General features: G+C 38.8%; 1 protein-coding gene across 1 annotated transcript in view; it reads left to right on the plus strand.

Moving 5' to 3' along the window:
• odad2 (outer dynein arm docking complex subunit 2) overlaps positions 1-20,147 on the plus strand; it is a 57,017-nt gene that overhangs the window by 6,239 nt on the left and 30,631 nt on the right. Inside the window, exons 3-12 of the mRNA XM_073488045.1 lie at positions 3,408-3,513; positions 4,818-5,067; positions 5,408-5,565; positions 6,498-6,705; positions 6,919-7,025; positions 7,541-7,677; positions 10,590-10,706; positions 15,290-15,507; positions 16,043-16,186; positions 17,150-17,303. Of these exons, the coding sequence (XP_073344146.1) occupies positions 3,408-3,513; positions 4,818-5,067; positions 5,408-5,565; positions 6,498-6,705; positions 6,919-7,025; positions 7,541-7,677; positions 10,590-10,706; positions 15,290-15,507; positions 16,043-16,186; positions 17,150-17,303 (1,599 nt within the window). The remainder of the gene's footprint in view (positions 1-3,407; positions 3,514-4,817; positions 5,068-5,407; positions 5,566-6,497; positions 6,706-6,918; positions 7,026-7,540; positions 7,678-10,589; positions 10,707-15,289; positions 15,508-16,042; positions 16,187-17,149; positions 17,304-20,147) is intronic.

Here is a 20,147-nt window from a genome sequence, read left to right on the forward strand (position 1 = left end):
AGATGTGTTTTAAGTCTTATAGATATAGACGTTGTCATTGGTTTTCCCCAGAAGCCCTATGGCCATAAATCTTGTGTTACTTCTAAATTTGACAAGCGCCCATCCACTCCAAAGAAAGCACTGGCACTAAGAGATCGCCACTTGAAAAGCATACTGTACGCTGTATTGGAAAACCACAATTGCAGGTTTATGTCCATGTAGAGAAGTTTAAGCAGTGATATTGTTGCATGAAAGTATATTCTCAACAGTATCAGGTTTTGTTTGCTGAGACTCATTTAGAACAGATTAATTTTTATGTAGTGTGCATTATGTGGTCAACTTTTAGAAAGACTTAAAGCAACATTTTGTAACTATTTTATCTTAAAATAATAGCTTAAAAATAATTTTGATTGTACACTGTCTTGCAATAGAGAGAATGGTGTCAGATCCACCCTGCACCTGATCGCTTTTAACTTGGGTGGGTGGGTAGGATCCCCCAGGAGAACTGTGTAATGCTTTACTGCACTATGTCACACAATTCTAACTGTGTTGATTGAGCTGGGTTGTATTTTATGGAGAATTTTTTGTTTTTTGTTGTATTCCCTATGATGTTCTGAGGCAGAGCGGCCTGGGGGGGCAAATCGCACAAACCAATTCCTACATATCGTAGCTTTAACACATTTTATTGGTGAAATATTGCAGTCTTTACAGTGTTTGATTATTACCAATTGCGAGATTGCCCTTGTTTTGATGGGTAACATAAGACAATGAGAGGTTTATGCCGAGATATGTGTGTTTTTAGAATATTGATGTTCATTTTTCTTTGGCACTGCTGCCTTTGCTTCTGATAGCCATCTTTACAGTTTGAACAGGACCTAATGCAATTTTCCAATCTCCTCTTATGCTGGTGCCTATTTAAACAGTCAACCAGTCAATGACCTATTTTGACCAAATGATCTCATCGTCGTTGAAAAACAAAGATAACCTTGTTAGAAGTGACCCTATAGTGTATTAAATGGGTGCCATAAACTGTTCCTATAAAAAAAAAAGTTATACAGCAGGTCTTCAGGCTCCTTGTAGGCTACATCACATATCACCCATGCTGAATCCCATTTTAAGACACTTGGCCCGTATTCTCCGTGCCTAAAAACACAGAGGATTATAGGAAATAACAGGCCGGGATTGGACCTTTTTACAACCAGGTGATGTGGTCACAGCCTCTCGCTAGAGTCGCTTTAACTGTTTTCTATTTCAGAGCCTCGCATGGATTAGTGACATATCTCACAGGTGCTCATTACAATGACCAGTGTCACCCCTTTTCCTTTCCTGCTTTGACCGCACGGCCATGAGCCGAGCTGGAGCCGAACTAGACTTGACATGACGCCTGTACAAACATCAGAGCTCTTTGGAGGATGTGAATCCGTGCCTGAGAGCGAGAGGGAGGAAAATAGAGGAGATACGCTCTGTGGCTCCCCTCAAACCAGGAACAGGAACAGAAGTCGGCACATATCCTCATCATCACTCTTCCTATGCACGCGCTGCTTTTGTGTACATTTAATCTCAGTGTTAATGGAGTGTTGTGGAGGTTGAACGCGTGCAATAGAGGCTGGGCCATTGTACCATTCTGCATGTCATCAGTGTGTTTCCATGCAGTTCAATCAGTGACTGAACTCATACATTGGAGAAATAGCATGGAGCGCACTTGTGTTTATTATCCTGTATTAAGTTTTTAGTAAGAGCACATCCAAGAATGAGCAGGTGCTTCTGAGCTCTGAGGATATTTGTTTGACCTCGTTAAAAAAACCCAGGCAGAGGTTTCATTTAATCCCTTTAAACGAACAGCAATTAGGCTCGCTAATGAGACCCTGGGTGAGATATATTAAGACCCTCATTCATCCTGCTTTTCTTCCCATTTGCTTCTTTTAGTCTTCCATTTTTCTCTGCTTTGTTTTTTTCCCCTTAGTACTTCACTGTCAGGCAAACTCAGACACACACACAGTTGCACACACTTTACGTCAGCTCTGTCTGAGTTCACTCGCCGGCGTGTCTGAGCTCCACTGCCCCAGCAGCCCACTGCAGATTCTCAACGGTTCCTAATTTAGACAGCTTTCCCCTTGTTCCAAATAGATTACCTGGAGGGGGAGTCAAACTCATAAATCCACTCTTCTAACAACAACAACAACAACAGCAACATCCAGCATCACCTCTCTTACTACTAGAGATGAGCTACTACTAGGTCTCTATAGGCGCTCCTGGCGGACAGTGTGCCAAACAAGGCAAGCACCAGAGAAAATCAGTGGTTTCACTGACCATGAGACACCCCTGGCTGGACAGCTGCCAAACAATTAGGACACAAATTTGTTTTTTTAAGAGGGAAAGGGTTTGATCACATTGAATGGAAACATGTCTGTACCCCATTTATGAATCATGTGTCTGGGAGCATACTTGAACTCACTTGGCCTGCATTTTTCTTACTGTTTCTGTCTCATATCACTTTTGAGTGAGTTTGGTTTCAGCATGTACAATAAACAGAGTCCAAAGTATTATTTTCTTGACCATGTCGTACTTGCAAATCATTCACATTATATGCCACCATGTTAAGTGGCTGCACTAGTCCACTTTAAATTGGTGGAAAGTAATATTTTATTTATTTTATTTTTATTTTTTTTATTAAGAGAAAGAGAGAACAGAATTAGATATCAAATTCAAAAGTAGAATGTGGATATCAGTGGCTTTTCCACTTGAAAAGTGTTTATTTACTTTTGGCTCTTCATGTCAAGAATAAGGCGCCCTGTGTTGATTGGACTAATAACTTTGAACTGAGTGAACTTGCTGTGGTGAAACGGAGAGTGTCCACCAAAATAGACTGTTTTCACCCAGCAATGTTTATCTGCAGGACAGTGCCAAACCAGAAGTGACAGAGGAAATAGGCTCTCAAATATGCGGTCATGTGGACACTCTAAAAGGAAAGCATACAGGGATTTTATTATGATGACAACATTTGACTTGACATTTAAGAGTCTCTGACCATGCAAGTCACAACACTTGCATATCCAATGTTAGACTTACTATACATGTTTTATAGTTGAATTTTATATAACTTTTTCCAAAGCTGTTATTTTTCTTGATTGCCTACTTGTCTCTTTAGCCTCTTGTAGCCATCCTGTAATTCACTGCATGCATACTGTATGAGCATGTTAGAAATTAAATCTTTGAAATAAAATGCTATTTTCATAACAACATTTCCAACACCAAGAATGTTATAGGCAGAGTTTCTGAGTTGAATTGTATTACACTGCACACTCCATGTGCAGATCACTGAGTTGTTATCTGTGAGAGTTAGACACAGGTCTCATTTCGTCATTTTAATTTTGGGTTTGGTGATTTTTGACCCATGTCGCGTTCCGTTGTGTTTGGATGTCTCCTAGCAACCAAAGGGGGGCGGATGTAACTGCGACAGTTTAGCGTGTGGTTTCCATGGACAGCAAACCGTCAGTAAAAGTTTTGAAATAGAGAAAAAACTTGAAATACACGGTAAGTTTACTTTAAAGCAGCGACTCTAGAAGTGACAGTTAGTGCAGAAACAGGTAATGTGTGTTTTATTGACGAGAAAATGCTAAAAAATGGTTACAGTTCGGCCAACGTGAACTAAAGACTGTATAGCAGTTTTGTTAATTGGCTAAAGCGTAAACTGTGGGGTTGGTGTAGTTAGTACCAAGTAAGCTAGTAAGCGTTCTGTTTAAACCTTTAAAATCAATGTTAATAAAGAAAACTTGACAAATAAAACACCACGGAAGCAGATGTGATATCAAGTGTGCAGATATCCGACCTACCTACATAACAAATAGGTAAAATAATTTTACAGAAATACCGTTAACCTTTCGACATTATTGAAATTAATAGCACGTCCTTTTTTAAAATATTCATTCACGCAGTACATGCAGTGTAAAATATGCTGTATATGCATATTCAACAAACAGGTGTGCGACATTTGCTTGAGAAAATTACATTTTCAGTGTTGTCTGTTTGACAAAAGTTACTCAGCTTTAAAAAGGTGTGCTTGTAGCTAGTTTTGTAAGAATGTGTTTGAGTGACATGAAAGTCAGATTAAGTATATATTGTATGTTTTCTAAACCTTTCCATGGCCTTTTAACCTATTTTGAAGATCCCAAACTCATTAACTCTCATGACCTCAACGGTATTTACAGTTATCACGTTGTCATGTGAACATTAGTTTGACATACTTTTGCATAATATTTTTTCTTACAGCCTGGTGCAGCAAGCTCATAATAGATTAAATAGGCTATAAATTCCAGACATGTTATAAAGTTGGTTTAATTTTGATTTAAAAAATGTATTAGGACAGCAACTTGCAATTATTTGCATTATCAGTTAATCTGATGACCATGTCTTATGGCCATAAACTAGTCAATTAAGCTATAAAATGTCAGAAAATATAGAAATAAGACCCTCACAATTCCCTTGAGATATTCTGTTTACTATCACATAAGACTAAAAAGGCAAATCCTCACAGTTGCTGCAACTGGGAATTGTGTGCCATTAAATCTTAAAAAAGACAATCTTCTATATATTATTATATTTATTATTTATGTATATATTTCTCTGTTGATGAGAAAAAATCACTTAACTGACTAATTGTTTCAACTCTGAAATATGTCATAAAAATATCTCACATATCTCAAAGGGTCTTTTATTAATATCTCTGCATAAAGCCCCAAGCTCTAAGTTGATAAAATATGAATTATAGTAAAGTGAAGCATAGTAACAACCCTCATAAGCCACACAGAGTTAATGATTGTTTTGTTTTATATTTTTAGTTTTCAGAATATCCCAGCCTGTGCAATGGGGGGTGTCACTGTCCAGGGCAGCCCAGTGGACTACGGCCAGCTCTGGCACTGGCAAAATGGAGTTAACGCCGATGAATAAGTCCTTGTTGAAAGAAATCCTGTGCTTTGTGGAGCAGTTCAGCTCCCAACACCCACAGGAGGCAGAACATGTGTTCAAGGAGCCGCTCCAGTGGAGTACCACTTTAGTGGCATCTGATTTCAAAACAGACTATGACATCAGGTTGGCCTAATCATGAAGCTTGCAGCTGGCTGGCCACTGCTTTCAGTATTACGTGTCTGTGCAGGATATGCTGTCACCATCGTGTCCAAGTGTATTTCACCTTGGCTATACAAAGCAGTTGGCTATAATTAATTTGTTTTTCAACTTCAGTTGGACTGAATACATTCCATTTTATTTCATCAGAAGTTCTGGTCTACTTTCAGTGTGTGGTTAGGTTTCTATCTCATAGCTGGGAAGCAGAGAAATACAAAAGCAATACGTGTATTGGCATTTATAATCTAGCACAAGTCATAACAGAGATTAAACTGAGTTTTTCAGTTTTTTTTTCTTTTCTCCTCAGTGACTCAGATGTACGGTCCCACGAGAAAGACAGTGAAGGGCGTCCATTGTTGCAGCTCTCCCCTCCCACTGTTTACGTACGCAGCTTCAGCCAGCTCTCTAAATTCATTCATCTGGCAGATGATAAGAAGCTGGAGGAGTTTCAAGCATGTCTAGAAGGTAAGCGCAATGACCACAGGATGAGATTTGCACCCTAAGCAGTCCAGCCACCAGCATACCTTCATAACCCACAGACTTAATTTGTTTGTCCTCCTAGTTACTCTCTGCAACCATCCAATTATGCTGCCATTGGTAATTCTTAACAGATAAGTATTAACTTTAGGGCCACTGCCCAAAAGAAAAAAGGTAATATGTATTAGTATAACAGCAGACTTTATTATGATTTTTTCTTAGAGAGGGAATGTTGGCTTAGTTTTTGAAAAGAAATCCATGTGGAAAAATACATTAGAAGCCTGCTGTATAGTTAGTTCAAAATAAACCCAACTTACTTATCAACATTTTTTTGAAACATCTGAATTCACAGAATATTTTTTGATTATTTGTCAGCAAAACACAGTAAGCCGCCGTTTTTGTGTCTCTTTTCCATCGTTGTATTATCAATGTCCATTTGTGTCTTTCTAAATATAACGCTAAGCAATATAACATACATTCCCTCACTGTACAATCAAGAACTCCAATATCATAATACATACTCTGAGTTCACATTTGCCAATGATGCTACAAACACTGATAAACTTTTGTGTTGTTTCCAAAAATCTCTGTTTCTGCCTATCCACAAGTAAACACTGGAGACAGAGTTTCTGAATATCTTTACCAGGGAGTTTTTCAAAAGCTCCATTTTCACTGACTTACAGCCCCGTTTACAAGTTTACAAGACAGCTTAATTTTAAGAAATACTCATGTACGTTTGGACAAGACCTAAATAAACTGATTAATTAACGAAACACAGGTGAACACAGAAAACAGGCAGGAAAAACAAAGACAAGAAGTAAAACAAAACATGACACATGAGGCGATATTCCTTCAACATAAAAAAAAGAAATTACTCTACTAAAACCCCAAACAATAACACTATACTCTTAATTTTTCAGAAAACAGACACCCCGTTGTTAACATTCTTGGTCCCAGCCTTGCCAGCCTCCTGGAGAAAGAAGGCACCCATACTGATGAACTAAGTCTGATAGACAAAGTGAAGGAGGAAGATCAAGGCAAAGACTCGGAGGTCAAGGTCGGACTGTTCCTTTTGCTTCAAAATATGGATACCCAGCTCCTCAGCAAGTGCATCACAGAGCTATCCGAGTAGGTGTTTCTTCTATCTGCAGCTCTCTCAGTATTCATTCTCATTATCTTCCATCCTCCATGGCTATCCTTCATTCAGACCTAACTAGTTTTACTTCAACATGTGGTTGTTTTTTTATTGGAAAAAGGCATTGGATTTAGAAAAGAAAACATGAATAGATGAGTTGGATTGGATGTTTGTTTTGTTTTATTTTTCCTATATTTTCATCTCAGACAAGTCAAGCTTGACCCCACCGCAGTGAAGAATGAAGTTGAGCTGTTGAGGCGGTTTTGCACCGAAGGGGAGAAGAGGGTGTTGAAGTCGGTTCGATACACATCAGGTTTGAATTATCTCCACATTTCACTGGGTTGCAAAGAAAGCAGTTGCTGTTAACACTAATGCTGGATATTCCAAAATATAAAAAGGCAGTGTTCTGCTGCCACAAAAGACCTGGAAGTCATTATATCTGTCAGATTGCAGTTTACCAAGTCAGTGCCTGTTTTTTGCTCTATTGCAGTGTAGCTATCATGCCCTATTAAGTGATATTCAGAGACTTTCCTTTTCTCAGGTTGAACTGACACCTTATATGAAAATACTCTCCCAACAAGCCTTAAAAAATGATAGTATCACCATGTGGCTTTTTTTTTTAGTGGATGATTCATATTGTAAGTGAAACTATTGCTCTCCACTTGGCTCATGTCTCCGACCTGTGCTGCTTGGAGTACTGTGTCATCCTCTTCAGCAGCCCAAGCATATGTGATTGTTCCTCTTTTTGCTCCACTGTTTTCCCCTGTGTCTTCCTTCCGATGAAGACAAACTTGTAGTGACTTGAACCTTTTTTTCTCTACCTCTTAGACTACAAATTTTCAAATGGCTGTCATGCCCCTCCGTGGAGACAGGTGCATGGTGAAATATGTTATCTTGTGATTGAGCCTTGTGACACTGAGACCCTCTACATTACATGCAGCGCTGCTGGAGCTTTCCTCAATGGGGTAAGACAAGGAAGATAAAGCATCTGCTGCAACAGTCAACATAATGTTGTTTTCTTTTTTCTGTGAGAAAATGTTCAGGGAGGATACTGTCTGGCAAATTTCTGATAGACCAATTTATCATTGCACAGTGAGTTAAGTGGCAGCAAATTCACCTCTTTATGTTTGGTATGCAGCGCTCAAGTGATTCTGAAAAGATTTATTGTGAGTGCTTTAAGTACTTTCCTTTAATCATAAATCTTGAATGTATGTTGACATAGACCTCAATAAATTTAGTTACTGTGTATCCTCCTCCTCAGTAACTGTTACAAAACCAATCTTATGCAAAAATCACAGCACAGAGTTGTCAGTTCAGTTCAACAAAATCCATCGTCTGTATATAACTATCTATTTTCTGTTCTTCGTTAAATGGCCCAACAAGTTTTTGAGGAAAAGCAGGGAAACAATGTGTATATGTCACCACCACAGCTGTCCCTCAGGCTATTAATTCATCTAGATAAATGACTAAACGCAACTGCAAAGTTAGACAAACAGCATAATATTAATTTTTTTTTTTTTGGCCATTGTATGGCTTTATTGATAGGACAGTTCAAAGATGACTCTACCAACTGAGCTAATGGGCGCCTCATAGCATATTAATCTTATGTAATTTTCTCTAAGAAGGTTCCAAACACAAAATAAATAAGGTTACAATCTGTGATCATGATTGTGAACAAAAATACTTAGTTCTCTCTTTGATCTTAAACACTTTTTTCCTTTTACCTTTCTTCAACCACATAAAAGTTTTGATAAGATAAGATTGTTTTTTAAGAGAGACCCAAGAGGGCATAAAAACATGGTTGAAGCAATAAATCAAACCACAGAATAAGATATCAGAATCAGAAATACTTATTGATCACTGTAGGGGAAATTGCGTACGTTCCAGTTGCTCCTTCTAGAATAGAAAATGTCACACTGTAGATATAAACAAGATTTAAACAGAGTAAAATAATACGACAAGAGTAGGTAAGAATAAAATATATAAAGTACTAAATTATAAAAATAACAAATAAACAAATATGAACATACGTCTATAATATGTAATGACTTTGCATATATACATAGTATATATATATATATATATATATATATATATATATATACTATGTATATATATATATATATACATATACACGCACACACACACACACACACACACAACATATACACACATATCTTGACGTAGAAGTACTAATGGAAATAGTGATGAAATGATATATGCCTTGTAATATGCTGTAACTACAGTATAGATATTAAATGAGTAATAATGCAATGTGTAATACCTGACAATTGTTAACAGTATAGATAAATGCTAAATAAACGCTTCAACAAGAACAATAGAATATTGCATCATATTGTACTGGTAATTGAAACAAACGGGATGAGTAGATATTGCACAAAAATTGGACTGATATTCCATTTACAGGATGAGAAACTAAGTCAAAGTGCCATTCTATTGACCCACAGAGTGTGACACTGAGGGAGGAGTGTAAAAGCCTGATGGCAACAGGCAGGACTGACGCTCTGTTGTGCACCTAGGTATCAGGTTGACACAAAAAGGGACCCAAACACAAAACACACAGGCAGGCAGGTAACTGAACAAAAAGCTAATTTTATTAACATAAAGCTGAAGTCCAAAGTCCAAACTCAAGCAGTACAAAATCCAATGGGAAAAATGCAAGAAACAAAAAGGCAGGCGGCAAAAGACACAAGAAGCAGGCAGGGAAAGATTGGAGAACAAAAGAACTAGAAAAATACAAAAATATAAATAAATATGGTACAAACCAAAGAAGCAGTGGAAATACAAGCAGGAACACAAGGCTGACGTGGGGAGCCAGAACAGGAACTCAGGAGATGCATGACAAAAACAGACGAACTGACAAAGACTAATACAAAAGCATAGGCCAAAGATATATATGTATGTGTATATATAATCTGTCCAGGGTCTTCATGATGTGAGTGGTCAGTGCCACCGGTCTGTAGTCCTTGGAGCTCTTTCACAGCACGGAGATCCTTCTATCAAATTATCATATGCTACTAAAGCCATTTTAAGATGGAAAACACTTTTGAGTTTCCAAAACTATCAAAACTTCAGTTAAAAACAAAGCATTAAGTAGCAAAGGCACTGACCAAGAGTGCTGTTTTCCAGATCATTTAAGACTGACTTGAGTTCACCAAGAGTAATCACTCCTGTCATTTTTAAATGCAACTGTTCACTGTTCCATCTGGAAGGGGCAGAGTATTCACACAAAGTACAGTGGGCTACAAGATAACCACACCCAGTAATAGAATGTAAAGCAATGTGGTATCCAACATCTTTGAACACTGGGCAAGAGCAAATCACCATAATCCAATAAAACCAAAAAAAGTTAGTAATGTTTTCTGATGCTGTTTAAAGTCTCTTAAAGTCTCATAGAACAGGCCTGTGTTTTTAATTACGATCAGGTGATATGATATAAACTATATTGCAAAGTTTTCATTTACGTTGATAAATATACCTGAAAATTGTACATTAGAAAATCACCCAGAGAGCTTCCAAATGCTAAATGCCAGGAATCTCTCTGAATGTTTTCATGGTTCAGCACCTTTCACTCTTCCACTGACTTTGCTGACAAGCCCTAGACTTCCTGCCTGTGTTTCTTCACCTGGAAATATTTCAGCCAAGGTGAAAAACTGCAACCTCAAACCAAATTGGTGACAGTGGTGCAAAGAAAACATCAAAGAGCAGTATAGTTTAGCGGTTTACATGGTCTTACACTTCCTCTCTGAGGCTGCCTGGAGGTACTCTAACCTCAGCTATTCCAATTGACATGTGGGTCACATTATAATTGTGGTTTTGAGAATTAATTAAGCTGTTTTTCACTTTGTTTTCACAGGGCATAAAACAGGATGGAGAGGAGAGTGGCTACGAGCAAACAAGTATTATGTACCAAGACCTGGTAACACTTCTGAATAGCAGATCTCCACATTTTGCTGAGAACATAAACAAGCAGGTACAGTGAATTACAGGCACATGCAATTATCATCAACACAATAAGTCATCCTTTTTGCAGCCTTGAATTTTAGCTCTCTAAGCAGAGATGTGTGGGTGTTGAAATGCCTCTTTGTCCCTTGAACAACATCCTTCTCTCCTCTGATTTGATCCCTGATGCCGTGTGACTCATATTCATAAACAGAGTTAGGATTGTGTAATCAGTGTCTGTGCTGCTCCACACTAGTGAGCTAGTGTCTGGTTGTCACTGTGTTGAAAAATTTCTGAAGGGACCTCCTCCCTGTTCCCTGTTCAAAACAGCACAGCTCCATCCCACCCACCGCCCACCCCCTCAACACAAACACACACACAGACAGACAGACACACTCTCGATTTATTCCGAAGTGCTATGTCCTGCTTTAGTAATTTGACAACATAACAAATCGCCTCAATAATAGACTCCAGCTGTACCCAAAAAATCTGGTAATCATTTAAAAATATGATCTTTTTTTTTTCTCACTCACACTGTCTATGGAAAATGTGGCATCATCACAGGCTCATCAAAGCCTTTAAAGATCACTTACTACCCACTGTCTGCTCTGTATGGACCTCTGTTCTTTTTCAGAAAAGAGTTACAGGCAATAAGTATCTTCTTTTTTAGAAGAATCATTGTATAGTTTTTTGTTTGTTTTGATGTCATTCTCAGCTAGATAAAGTGTAAATATTATTTAGAACAATATTGTTTACCCACAGTACAAATCTTGCTGTCATAGATAGAATCTGTAAAAATGTCACAATCAGAATCGACTTTATTGGCCAAGTATGTGTTCACATACAAGGAATATGACTCTGGTTTTACATTGGTGTGCAAGGACAACAATAACTGGCCAAATAAGTTAAAGAATGGTAAATGGCACTGGATGGTACACAACAGTAGAATGTGCAAAGAAGGAGTATATAGTGTATATACAGTATATTAACGTCACCAGTGGCCAACACTACAAAAGTATACACCAGAGTATGTATACAAGTCAACTGTGTGACTGTTGTGACAGTACGATTAGTGCACAGAAGTGTAAATAAATAAAGACTAAATACTGGATAAATATAAGAATGAAATACCAAAGGATTATTCAAACTGTTCTGAAGGGTCAGATGATTTCACAGAACTATTCTGCATGTGAAGTGCCTTTGGGACATCGGACAACATACATAAGTCTACAAAACAAGAATGCTTATTGAATTGTCCCAAGTGACTTTCCATGCTTGAATTGATTGGTACAGTCAATGCTGTACATTTGCTGTAAATTGTCTCTTATATCCATCAATTCAAATCTCCACCTGGAGCACAGAAATTAGGATCCTATATATTTTGCATCTTAACAATACAATACAAACACCATTAAATTGTGGTTTTGGCCATCCAAGGGAGAACATATGAACACTCCTACTGTACTCTCTCTTACAGCTGAGACACATTCTGATGGTTGCGTGCTGAACTGCTGTGGCTCACTCGCGTGTGTGTGTCCACACAGACAACATTACTCATGCAGTGCTGCTACTGCCAGACCTATCTTTCAACATGGAATGTGCCTTTGATAATTATCAATAAAGATGATGATGTGATTTTCCTTTACCTTCATTGAAAGAGAGAGAGAGTGGGAGAGAAAGAGGGAGAGGGTTAGAGAGAGAAAGAAAAAGAGAACGCACCAGAATAATACTGCCCTTCACCTGTTGTGTATATTGTTTTCATGTCTGTAACATTCTACAGATACAGACATTAAAACGTTTGTGAGACACTGGTATGCTGTCTACAGATTATTTTCAGGTCTATTTTTGCAGAGAACAGCACACATGTCACAGAAAAATTAGGCGAGACTATGAATCTGTGGACGACGCGCCGCTGCAGCCTCGCATAACACGCAAGTGAGCAATGTTGCTGTGTGGCTGCTCTAACCTGCTTACATAGGTGCTGAAATGAAAAGCCAGACGTTCCACCATGCAAACGTGCCGCACACGTACCTTGCCACTGCAGGATATGTGTCTCAGCTGTTAGACTGTTGGAAATGACTCCAAATTTACTATATAGTGCGTAGTGTTTACTCTCAGCCATGTTGTTTTTTGATTGTCCCAGGTTGTTTGAAATGTATGCCCCATATAGTCCAAAAATTCCCACAATGGAAAGAAAAAAGTAGTGTCCATGGCATGTAGGACATTATTGAGTATTTAGTACTTTATATTGGAAATAGTGAATGAGTGTATGAGGGACTATTTTGAACACAGCCATAGTCTTTAAAAAAAAATAAAAATGAGAAAACATTAGTATAGTGCCTCTATTATATCTGTGAAGTTGGTCCACATGACTTCTTTGCAGTAGATCTAAAGGTGCCAGTGTAGTAAGCTGGAATGGGGTTAGTCAAGACTTAAATAAACCAATGAGTAGTGCCAGGCTGAATTGTGTAAAAAAAGACATTCAGGCTTTTATGTTTTATGACTCCTGTGTGAAGAGTGATGCTTTATGTCTGAACGATCTAAAAGTGATGGACAGCAGCAGTAAAAAATGCTGTGAATGAGTGTGTGGAGGCACAAATCACTGTCAAGGTCTTTTTCTTCTGGATTCTTGAACTCCTTTGATATGTGCCTTACAGTGTCCTGTAACTTCAGCTTCACTCTCGCTGCTGAAGACTTTCTCTCTGCCTCTGCTTGAGCTAATCACCTTCATATGATCGGGTCATTTTAAAAACGCATGGCTTTGAAATTCATTTGATTGATTTCTGACGACGGCAATCAAATGGTGCAATGTGTATCCTGTGTGAGATATTAAGTAATTGCAGTCATCCTTGTGGACTTGAGCCATTCCAGTTTTAATTTGAGTAAGCAATCGCAGCAGTGTCTGTCAGAAACACAATTGTGGCTCAGTTCCCTGATTGCAACACAGAGAGCCTGAACTCGACAGGCGATAGCCAAAGATAACAGCACCTAATCTCCAAACATATCTGCTTGTTCCCAATGTGAGGAAGCAGGTCTTTTTTAACAGTTATATTAGATGAGACAGCCTCAATCAATTGAGCAGAGGCAGCCAAAGGAGACGAGGTCTGCAACACAGGGAGGAAGCAGACTCGCCTCTTCTGTTCAGTGTTGTGGATTCGTTTTGACATCACAGCGTGATTGGAAATTGGACATGCTGTGTATTTGCATGCATAGTACGCTCAGCAAAACACAAAAAAACTCCCTGGGTTGTAGATTTGTTTTTGTTATTCTCATCCTGAAATTGATATAGACTGCCTCACTGTCATAATCAGTCAGTAGAGACTGCTAGAATCCTGCCACTGACAGATGTTTTATGGCCAGTGGCTTCAGATTTGCTGCCCTGCTGATTTTCCATCAGAATGGATCAAGTAATGAGATACACATCTACTCCAAACACATGTAAAAAGTTGGAGTTAAGGTCGCCAAATGGTATGAAAAAAGACAAATGAATAAAAAGAAAAGTGCTAATGAGTGAATGTCACCCGCTATTAAAAAGACTGCAGGCGAAAGTCTGGTTTATTTGTCTCCAGGCTTGTAGTGTTTTCAGATGCAGAGTTGCACCTGTAATATGACTTTTTACTGTGGCATGTCAGGGAATTTGTAGCTTTCCCTTCTGTAAGCATGGACTTTGTCCATTTTACATATAATAGAATTAAAGAAGGTTGGTTAGCCTAATAAAGTCAGACTGTGGGTCTGTGGTTGGGTAAATTGACTTGTATGTTTCCAATAGCAGGTCACTTTGTGTTTTATGAAAAACAAGTCTTTGGAAAAGCGATCAGGCATGCTTGGCACCAGCTTGTGCGTGAACACAAGCCATAGAAATACATCTTAATTCTTTTTCCCTGCCCTTAAAAATGTTAAGCCCCTAACAAACAATGACAGTCTGAGCTATTTCAGCAGAGCAGGTGTCTGCGATTAAAACTCTCCTGCCTGCAAACCATTCATGTGTCTTATTGGCATTCGTGTATAGGTTGTAAAGTTTGGTATAAAGACCTTCAAAAGTAAAAAAAAAAAAAAAAATCATAACTGAATAACAGTGACACAAAGGCGTTACTTTGTCTGTGCCAAGCTGCAAGGCTTTAGGGGGAGGAATGTACCGAAACAATAAACTTTTTGATATTGTTCAGCTTATTAACAGAGGGGGACCTCCTTTGTGTAAAGCTTTAGGAAAGTGTTATTTTATTCCAGTGCCTCAATAAAGACTGAATTGTTAGGCAGGTCTACATATTGTTGAGAAAGTTCTTTTATGTGAATTTTATGTTTTTCATGTGTCACTGATACTGTTCTGTTGCTTTTATGTGCTTCTCGGAGTAAACACTTTGTCAGTCATTGAAATGTAATGTGGCTCGAATAATGGCATCACGTCAGATGCGTGGAAAATATGGCACACAGCTTCACAAGAAGCATCAGAATGACTATTTTGTTTTAAAAAGCATCATTCAGAGGAATTCACAACTTGAGTACATACAGTTTTACAAAACAAAATTTTATTGTATATCCCTATGATTTTGGTGCAAATTGAGAGAGGTCTTTTTCCTCACTCTCCAGACTTTGTCTTTTTCCACTTACTGACAGGATTTTGCAGTTCAAGAGCTTCCATCAACACAAAAGATCCAGCATGTGGAATCGGTTGACGCAGAGGAACAAGGCCAACCCCAGAGGTCTTGCGAGCAACAGGAAAAGAATGTGCATGAGAAGGCGGGACAACAGCACACGCCGAACAAGGCAGGCGGCGAGAAGAAATATGAACCATATACGAGATGGAAGAATCTTGGTCTCGTGTCTCCATGTGGGTATGTGATTAGATGTGTCCTGAAATATCTTCAGGCTACGACGTAACTTGCGCGCCGGGGATCCCACTTGTGGAAAAGAGTGGCTTTTTAGATGTCAAGCCTCCGTCACATGTGCTAAGTGCGTCCGCCAGCTGTCGCACATTAGACAAGAGATGGTGTTATGGTTTCTAAATTTTAGGGCAAGTGCAAATATTTCTGATTACACCAAGATCTGAGTTCATAAATACGTTCACAGTGTGGAAACCCTTTCTACCCAATTACCGACAGAAATGTTGGGAAAAAGTCGAAGAAAAAATCCCAAAAGATCTATCACATATGGTCTTTGATTGATAGATCTAGCAAGGCTGAGCTGTTGCAGCTGTACCTTGTGATAACTATACCCATTTGAGGAGAAACTGGCTCATGATAAAAGTATCTCTAAAGAAAGTGCCCACTGAACCTCTTGTCTTGAGTTGTTAAATAATGATTATGTTAGAAAAATAACCGCTTTCAAAATAGAAGCAGGCATAATGACTCTTACTTCACATCATTTTAGGAAAGCAGAGGGAAAAAATCCCAGTAAGAGCCCCGGGAAGGAGAAGTCTGGTGAAATACAGAAGAAAAAGCTGGGGGCCAAGAGCAAGATGAAAGCAGAATTCTCTGTGTCCTCTTTACCAGGACGCCTGTCCTCCCAGAAAATGTAAGTGTCCAGATCTAGCTCTTAATCTATTAGGACTGTTTCTTTCTCTTCAGGTGGAGTTACCTACAAAGATTTAGGAACATATAAGAAGAGCAAAATGCTGTTTAAGCAGTTGTGAAGTGTGTAGTGGAATGTGTAAGCTGCAAATATATTAGCCATTGTACTGAACAAGAACCTATGTAAAAGCTTTTTCCTTCCTTCAGCTCTTGGCAGCTGTATCTCCTCAGCTGCCACCATACTTACAGTACATCTGCCAATGTACAGAGACTGCTAGCAACATAAATTGATGCTAGCAAATGATAGCATTCTTTACTACTCATCACTTAGCGTTAAGGCAGTAAAAGACTCCAGGGTGCATTCACTCAATCACAGTTGTTGTTGCACACCACCCAGGACAGTGTTCAGGCTGGCCGCTTCATGAAGGTCTTGTTCCGTGTTCATCATGTTGCTTCCTGGAAAACACTCCTTCATATCGGCTCGCTCCTTCTGATAATATGCTCCCCTGGCAATGCTATTTTCTACATACATGGGAACTGTCTCTCAGCGGCCCCATTTGAATGCGTACCAAATTTCATTGCTCCGCAGTGCCCAATTTTCATAATACAGTCATCCAAGTGGCCTTAAAAAGCCATCTGCGTTTCTGTTTGCATCAATAACCTTGCGAGTCTTTGCTCTGTATATGATGAAGACTCCAGTCCTCCCCTGACTGATTATTCCAGTCTTTCTTTTCCTGCTGCTCAGATTAGGAGGAAGTTCAAACTTGACACTTGAATTTCAAAATCCTTAATGGGTCTCCTTGTGTGGGATGACCAAGCTGTTTTTCCCATTTAAAATGTATGAAAAAGAGATTCCATCCGTTTTGTCCAGCTATGTACCGTCTGCTTGTTACACTAACTAAACTAAACCTTTGTGGGTTGTTATCTGAAGTCTAACTTGCACTGTTATCTGCTCTTTTTTGTTCAGAAAGAACCCAGCAGGAGCCGTGCCAACAGACGTTTTCAGTGAGAGTTCATCTGAGAGTGAGGAGGAGGAAGAGCAGCCAGAGCGCCGTCCAGAAAATAACACAGACCTACCTTCTGAATACTGGCAGATCCAGAAACTGGTCAAGTACCTTAAGGTACGAGAATGTCACCCTGCGCATAACTGTTTTTCTTCCTCTGATTGATTTCAAGCAACTGACAGGAAACAATGAAGTCCATGCTCTTTTCCTCCTCCATCTGTGCAAGAATGTTGATGTTGTCCTGCCCTGTAGGAAGATGCTTATTGATGTGGTTTGATCGGCGTGTGGGTCCCTGGTTTCTGACACGGGCCTCTTTGGTTGCACATGTGCCAAGGCGGAGGGGAATAAGCTGTCTGATGGCAGAGGCTGGAGGGATTGTTTGCACACACCGCAGAAGCATAAAAATGAAGCGCTCCTGATAGGTCTGACAGGGCATATGGTGAATATTTATGTGTCAAAACATGGAGGGAAAAGAAAATAGGATAGAAGTGCAAAAGACCCAGACTGACTGCACTGACCACTTGACTTAAGTGATTACCCTGCCTCACTGAGTGGTCTCTATTATCTGTTTATCTGGTCTGTATTTTTCAAGCAGATTGTATTAAAACTGACTGCGTTACTTTATTTTTGTTACAAACCTGTCCCTTTATATTTAACAGCAGAAACACCTTAAATGCTGCTTCAACTGAAAGAAAAATTAAATGAGCAAAGGAAGAGTTCAGGCAAAAATTAAAATTCAGTCATTATCTACTCACCCCCTTGCCGATGGAAAGTCGGGAAGTTTTGTAGTCCATAAAACATGTCTGGAGAATGGCTGGAAAATGGAAAATAAGCCCCCAGCTACTTCAGTTGTTAAGGAGAATTCTGCAACGTTGAAAGCTCCAGAAATGTTTTGTGGACGACGAAACTTAGCCCAACTTTCCATCAGCATTGGGGGGAGTAGATTCAGTAATGTCTGCATTTTCTTTGTTTGGTAAACTGTTCCTTTAATGTTAGTTCACTGGTAATAATAGTCTACATAGCATAGTTGTATACAATGTGACATTTCTTGATATTACCAACAGATTTGTGTTCTGTGGCTAAGATCGTTCATGGTGAAACTGAGAAGATCTTTACTACTGTAAAGTTCAAATCTAGGTTGATATTTTTAGCTTAGCAAAATGCAGTAGAATATAACAAAAGGAAATTCCCACTCTAAAAGCAGGCTGCCATTCCTTTCCAGAAAGGAAAAAAAATAAGATGTAAATGATATGAAAGAGGCAAATTCAGACGGTTTGTGTATTTCATACTTTTCAGTGGAATGGTGCCGTCAGCTTTAGGGGTTGTGTGTGTGTGTCCCTACTTCAGCAAGATGCAGCAGTGCAGTAACCAACGTATCCTAGCTGTCTGTCTGTCTGGAAACCACACAGCACAGTTATTTATGGGGTTTGTCCAGTAGTCATTTTATAATATCATTACCATCAGATGCTGAAACTTAGCACTGGCCAAGTTAAATATCTGTTTTATTTTAGGAGGAGATCCCCCCCACCCAACACACACACACACACACACACACACACACACACACACACACACACACACACACACACACACACATCACACCACACTTCTTTCCCCCTTGCACTATAGACAGCCGTTTGTACTCAGGGAGGTTTAACTCTTTCATAAAGAAACGCATGGATGTTCTGTTTTGTGTTTTAATGATATTTATGTAGGAGTATTTGCCTCGGGTTCCGATTTGTGTTTGTTTTTTTACTTGTATGACTGGAGATCTGTACCTTCAAAATAGTTACATGGTCTCTGACCAAATCCAGCAAGCATGGGTTCATATAGTATGTGTGTGTGTTTGTGCAGGTGTATGTATGTACTGTAGGAGATGTCTGTAACACGGACATGGAAAACAGTATTAATATAATTACCTTTCCTTATTTCAGTCTGTAATGCATCACTGCCACAGTATATGCAAACTTTTTATCATGCTTTTTATTTACAGTACTTATGTCTGTATATGTACGGAATATAGAGACAAGCAATGTCAAAATTTGCTTAAAGGACTAAAGGGAAGTTTTACTAGTCAAGACTAAATAACATCACATGGTGTGGTCTGTTTAAATAAAGCGAAATTCACCAGCTGCTATCGGTTAGCTTGGCCTGTGTCTTTCTAAACATAAAACAATTTTCATTTTCTCACATATATAAATATTGTGTCTGATAAGCAATATGTTTCTAACTAACACATAAACAATTCAATATTGTGTTCTGTAAACATTTTTATAATTTAATTTTACAATATTCATAATTTTTATTTTTTTATTTTTTATTGAGCAGATGGCTTTTTTAAACAGTCACAATCAAAGGAAAATTAACCAGACTGATTTTTAGAAAAAGTTACCTTTAGTGCAGTATTTCTTCCTCTGTTTCTTCTGTTACTATAAGTTTCCCTTAAAGTTCTGTAGATTAACAAGCTGAGCTGGGTCCCTGACACACATGGTATTGTGTTCAGCCCTCATTAAGGTTGCTCTCCCTCTGCTGGGCATTCACAGAACTACTGCCCTGCTCTTCTCTCATGAGAACCATTCTACTAATTGCTACACTAAAACTAATCCTGTCTCCAGTGAACAAGAGCCAGTATCGGCTCATTTTCTCAGCAGAAGTGGATTTAAAGTCAATTATGTTCCATGCTTTTTTTAACAACTACAGCCCTGAATTAAAACATTTAATTTTTAATGCCTGTAAATACATTTACAACATGTCCTGTCTGGAGAAGTTACGCACAAGAATAATTGCATCATTTCTTTCTCGTTAGTTCAGCAGCTTTTCAATTCAAAGAGCTGACTAGACGTTTGCTCAGTGTGCACTGCACTCATTTTATGACAGCAAGTCCTCTTAAGTGATCAAATTTTACGTTATAGGAGATCTTGTGTCAAATACGAAGCAAGAAACAACTAGTGATCATTCATT

The sequence above is a fragment of the Pagrus major genome, chromosome 19 (assembly GCF_040436345.1).
Source record: "Pagrus major chromosome 19, Pma_NU_1.0".
In the NCBI taxonomy this organism is placed as follows: domain Eukaryota; kingdom Metazoa; phylum Chordata; class Actinopteri; order Spariformes; family Sparidae; genus Pagrus; species Pagrus major.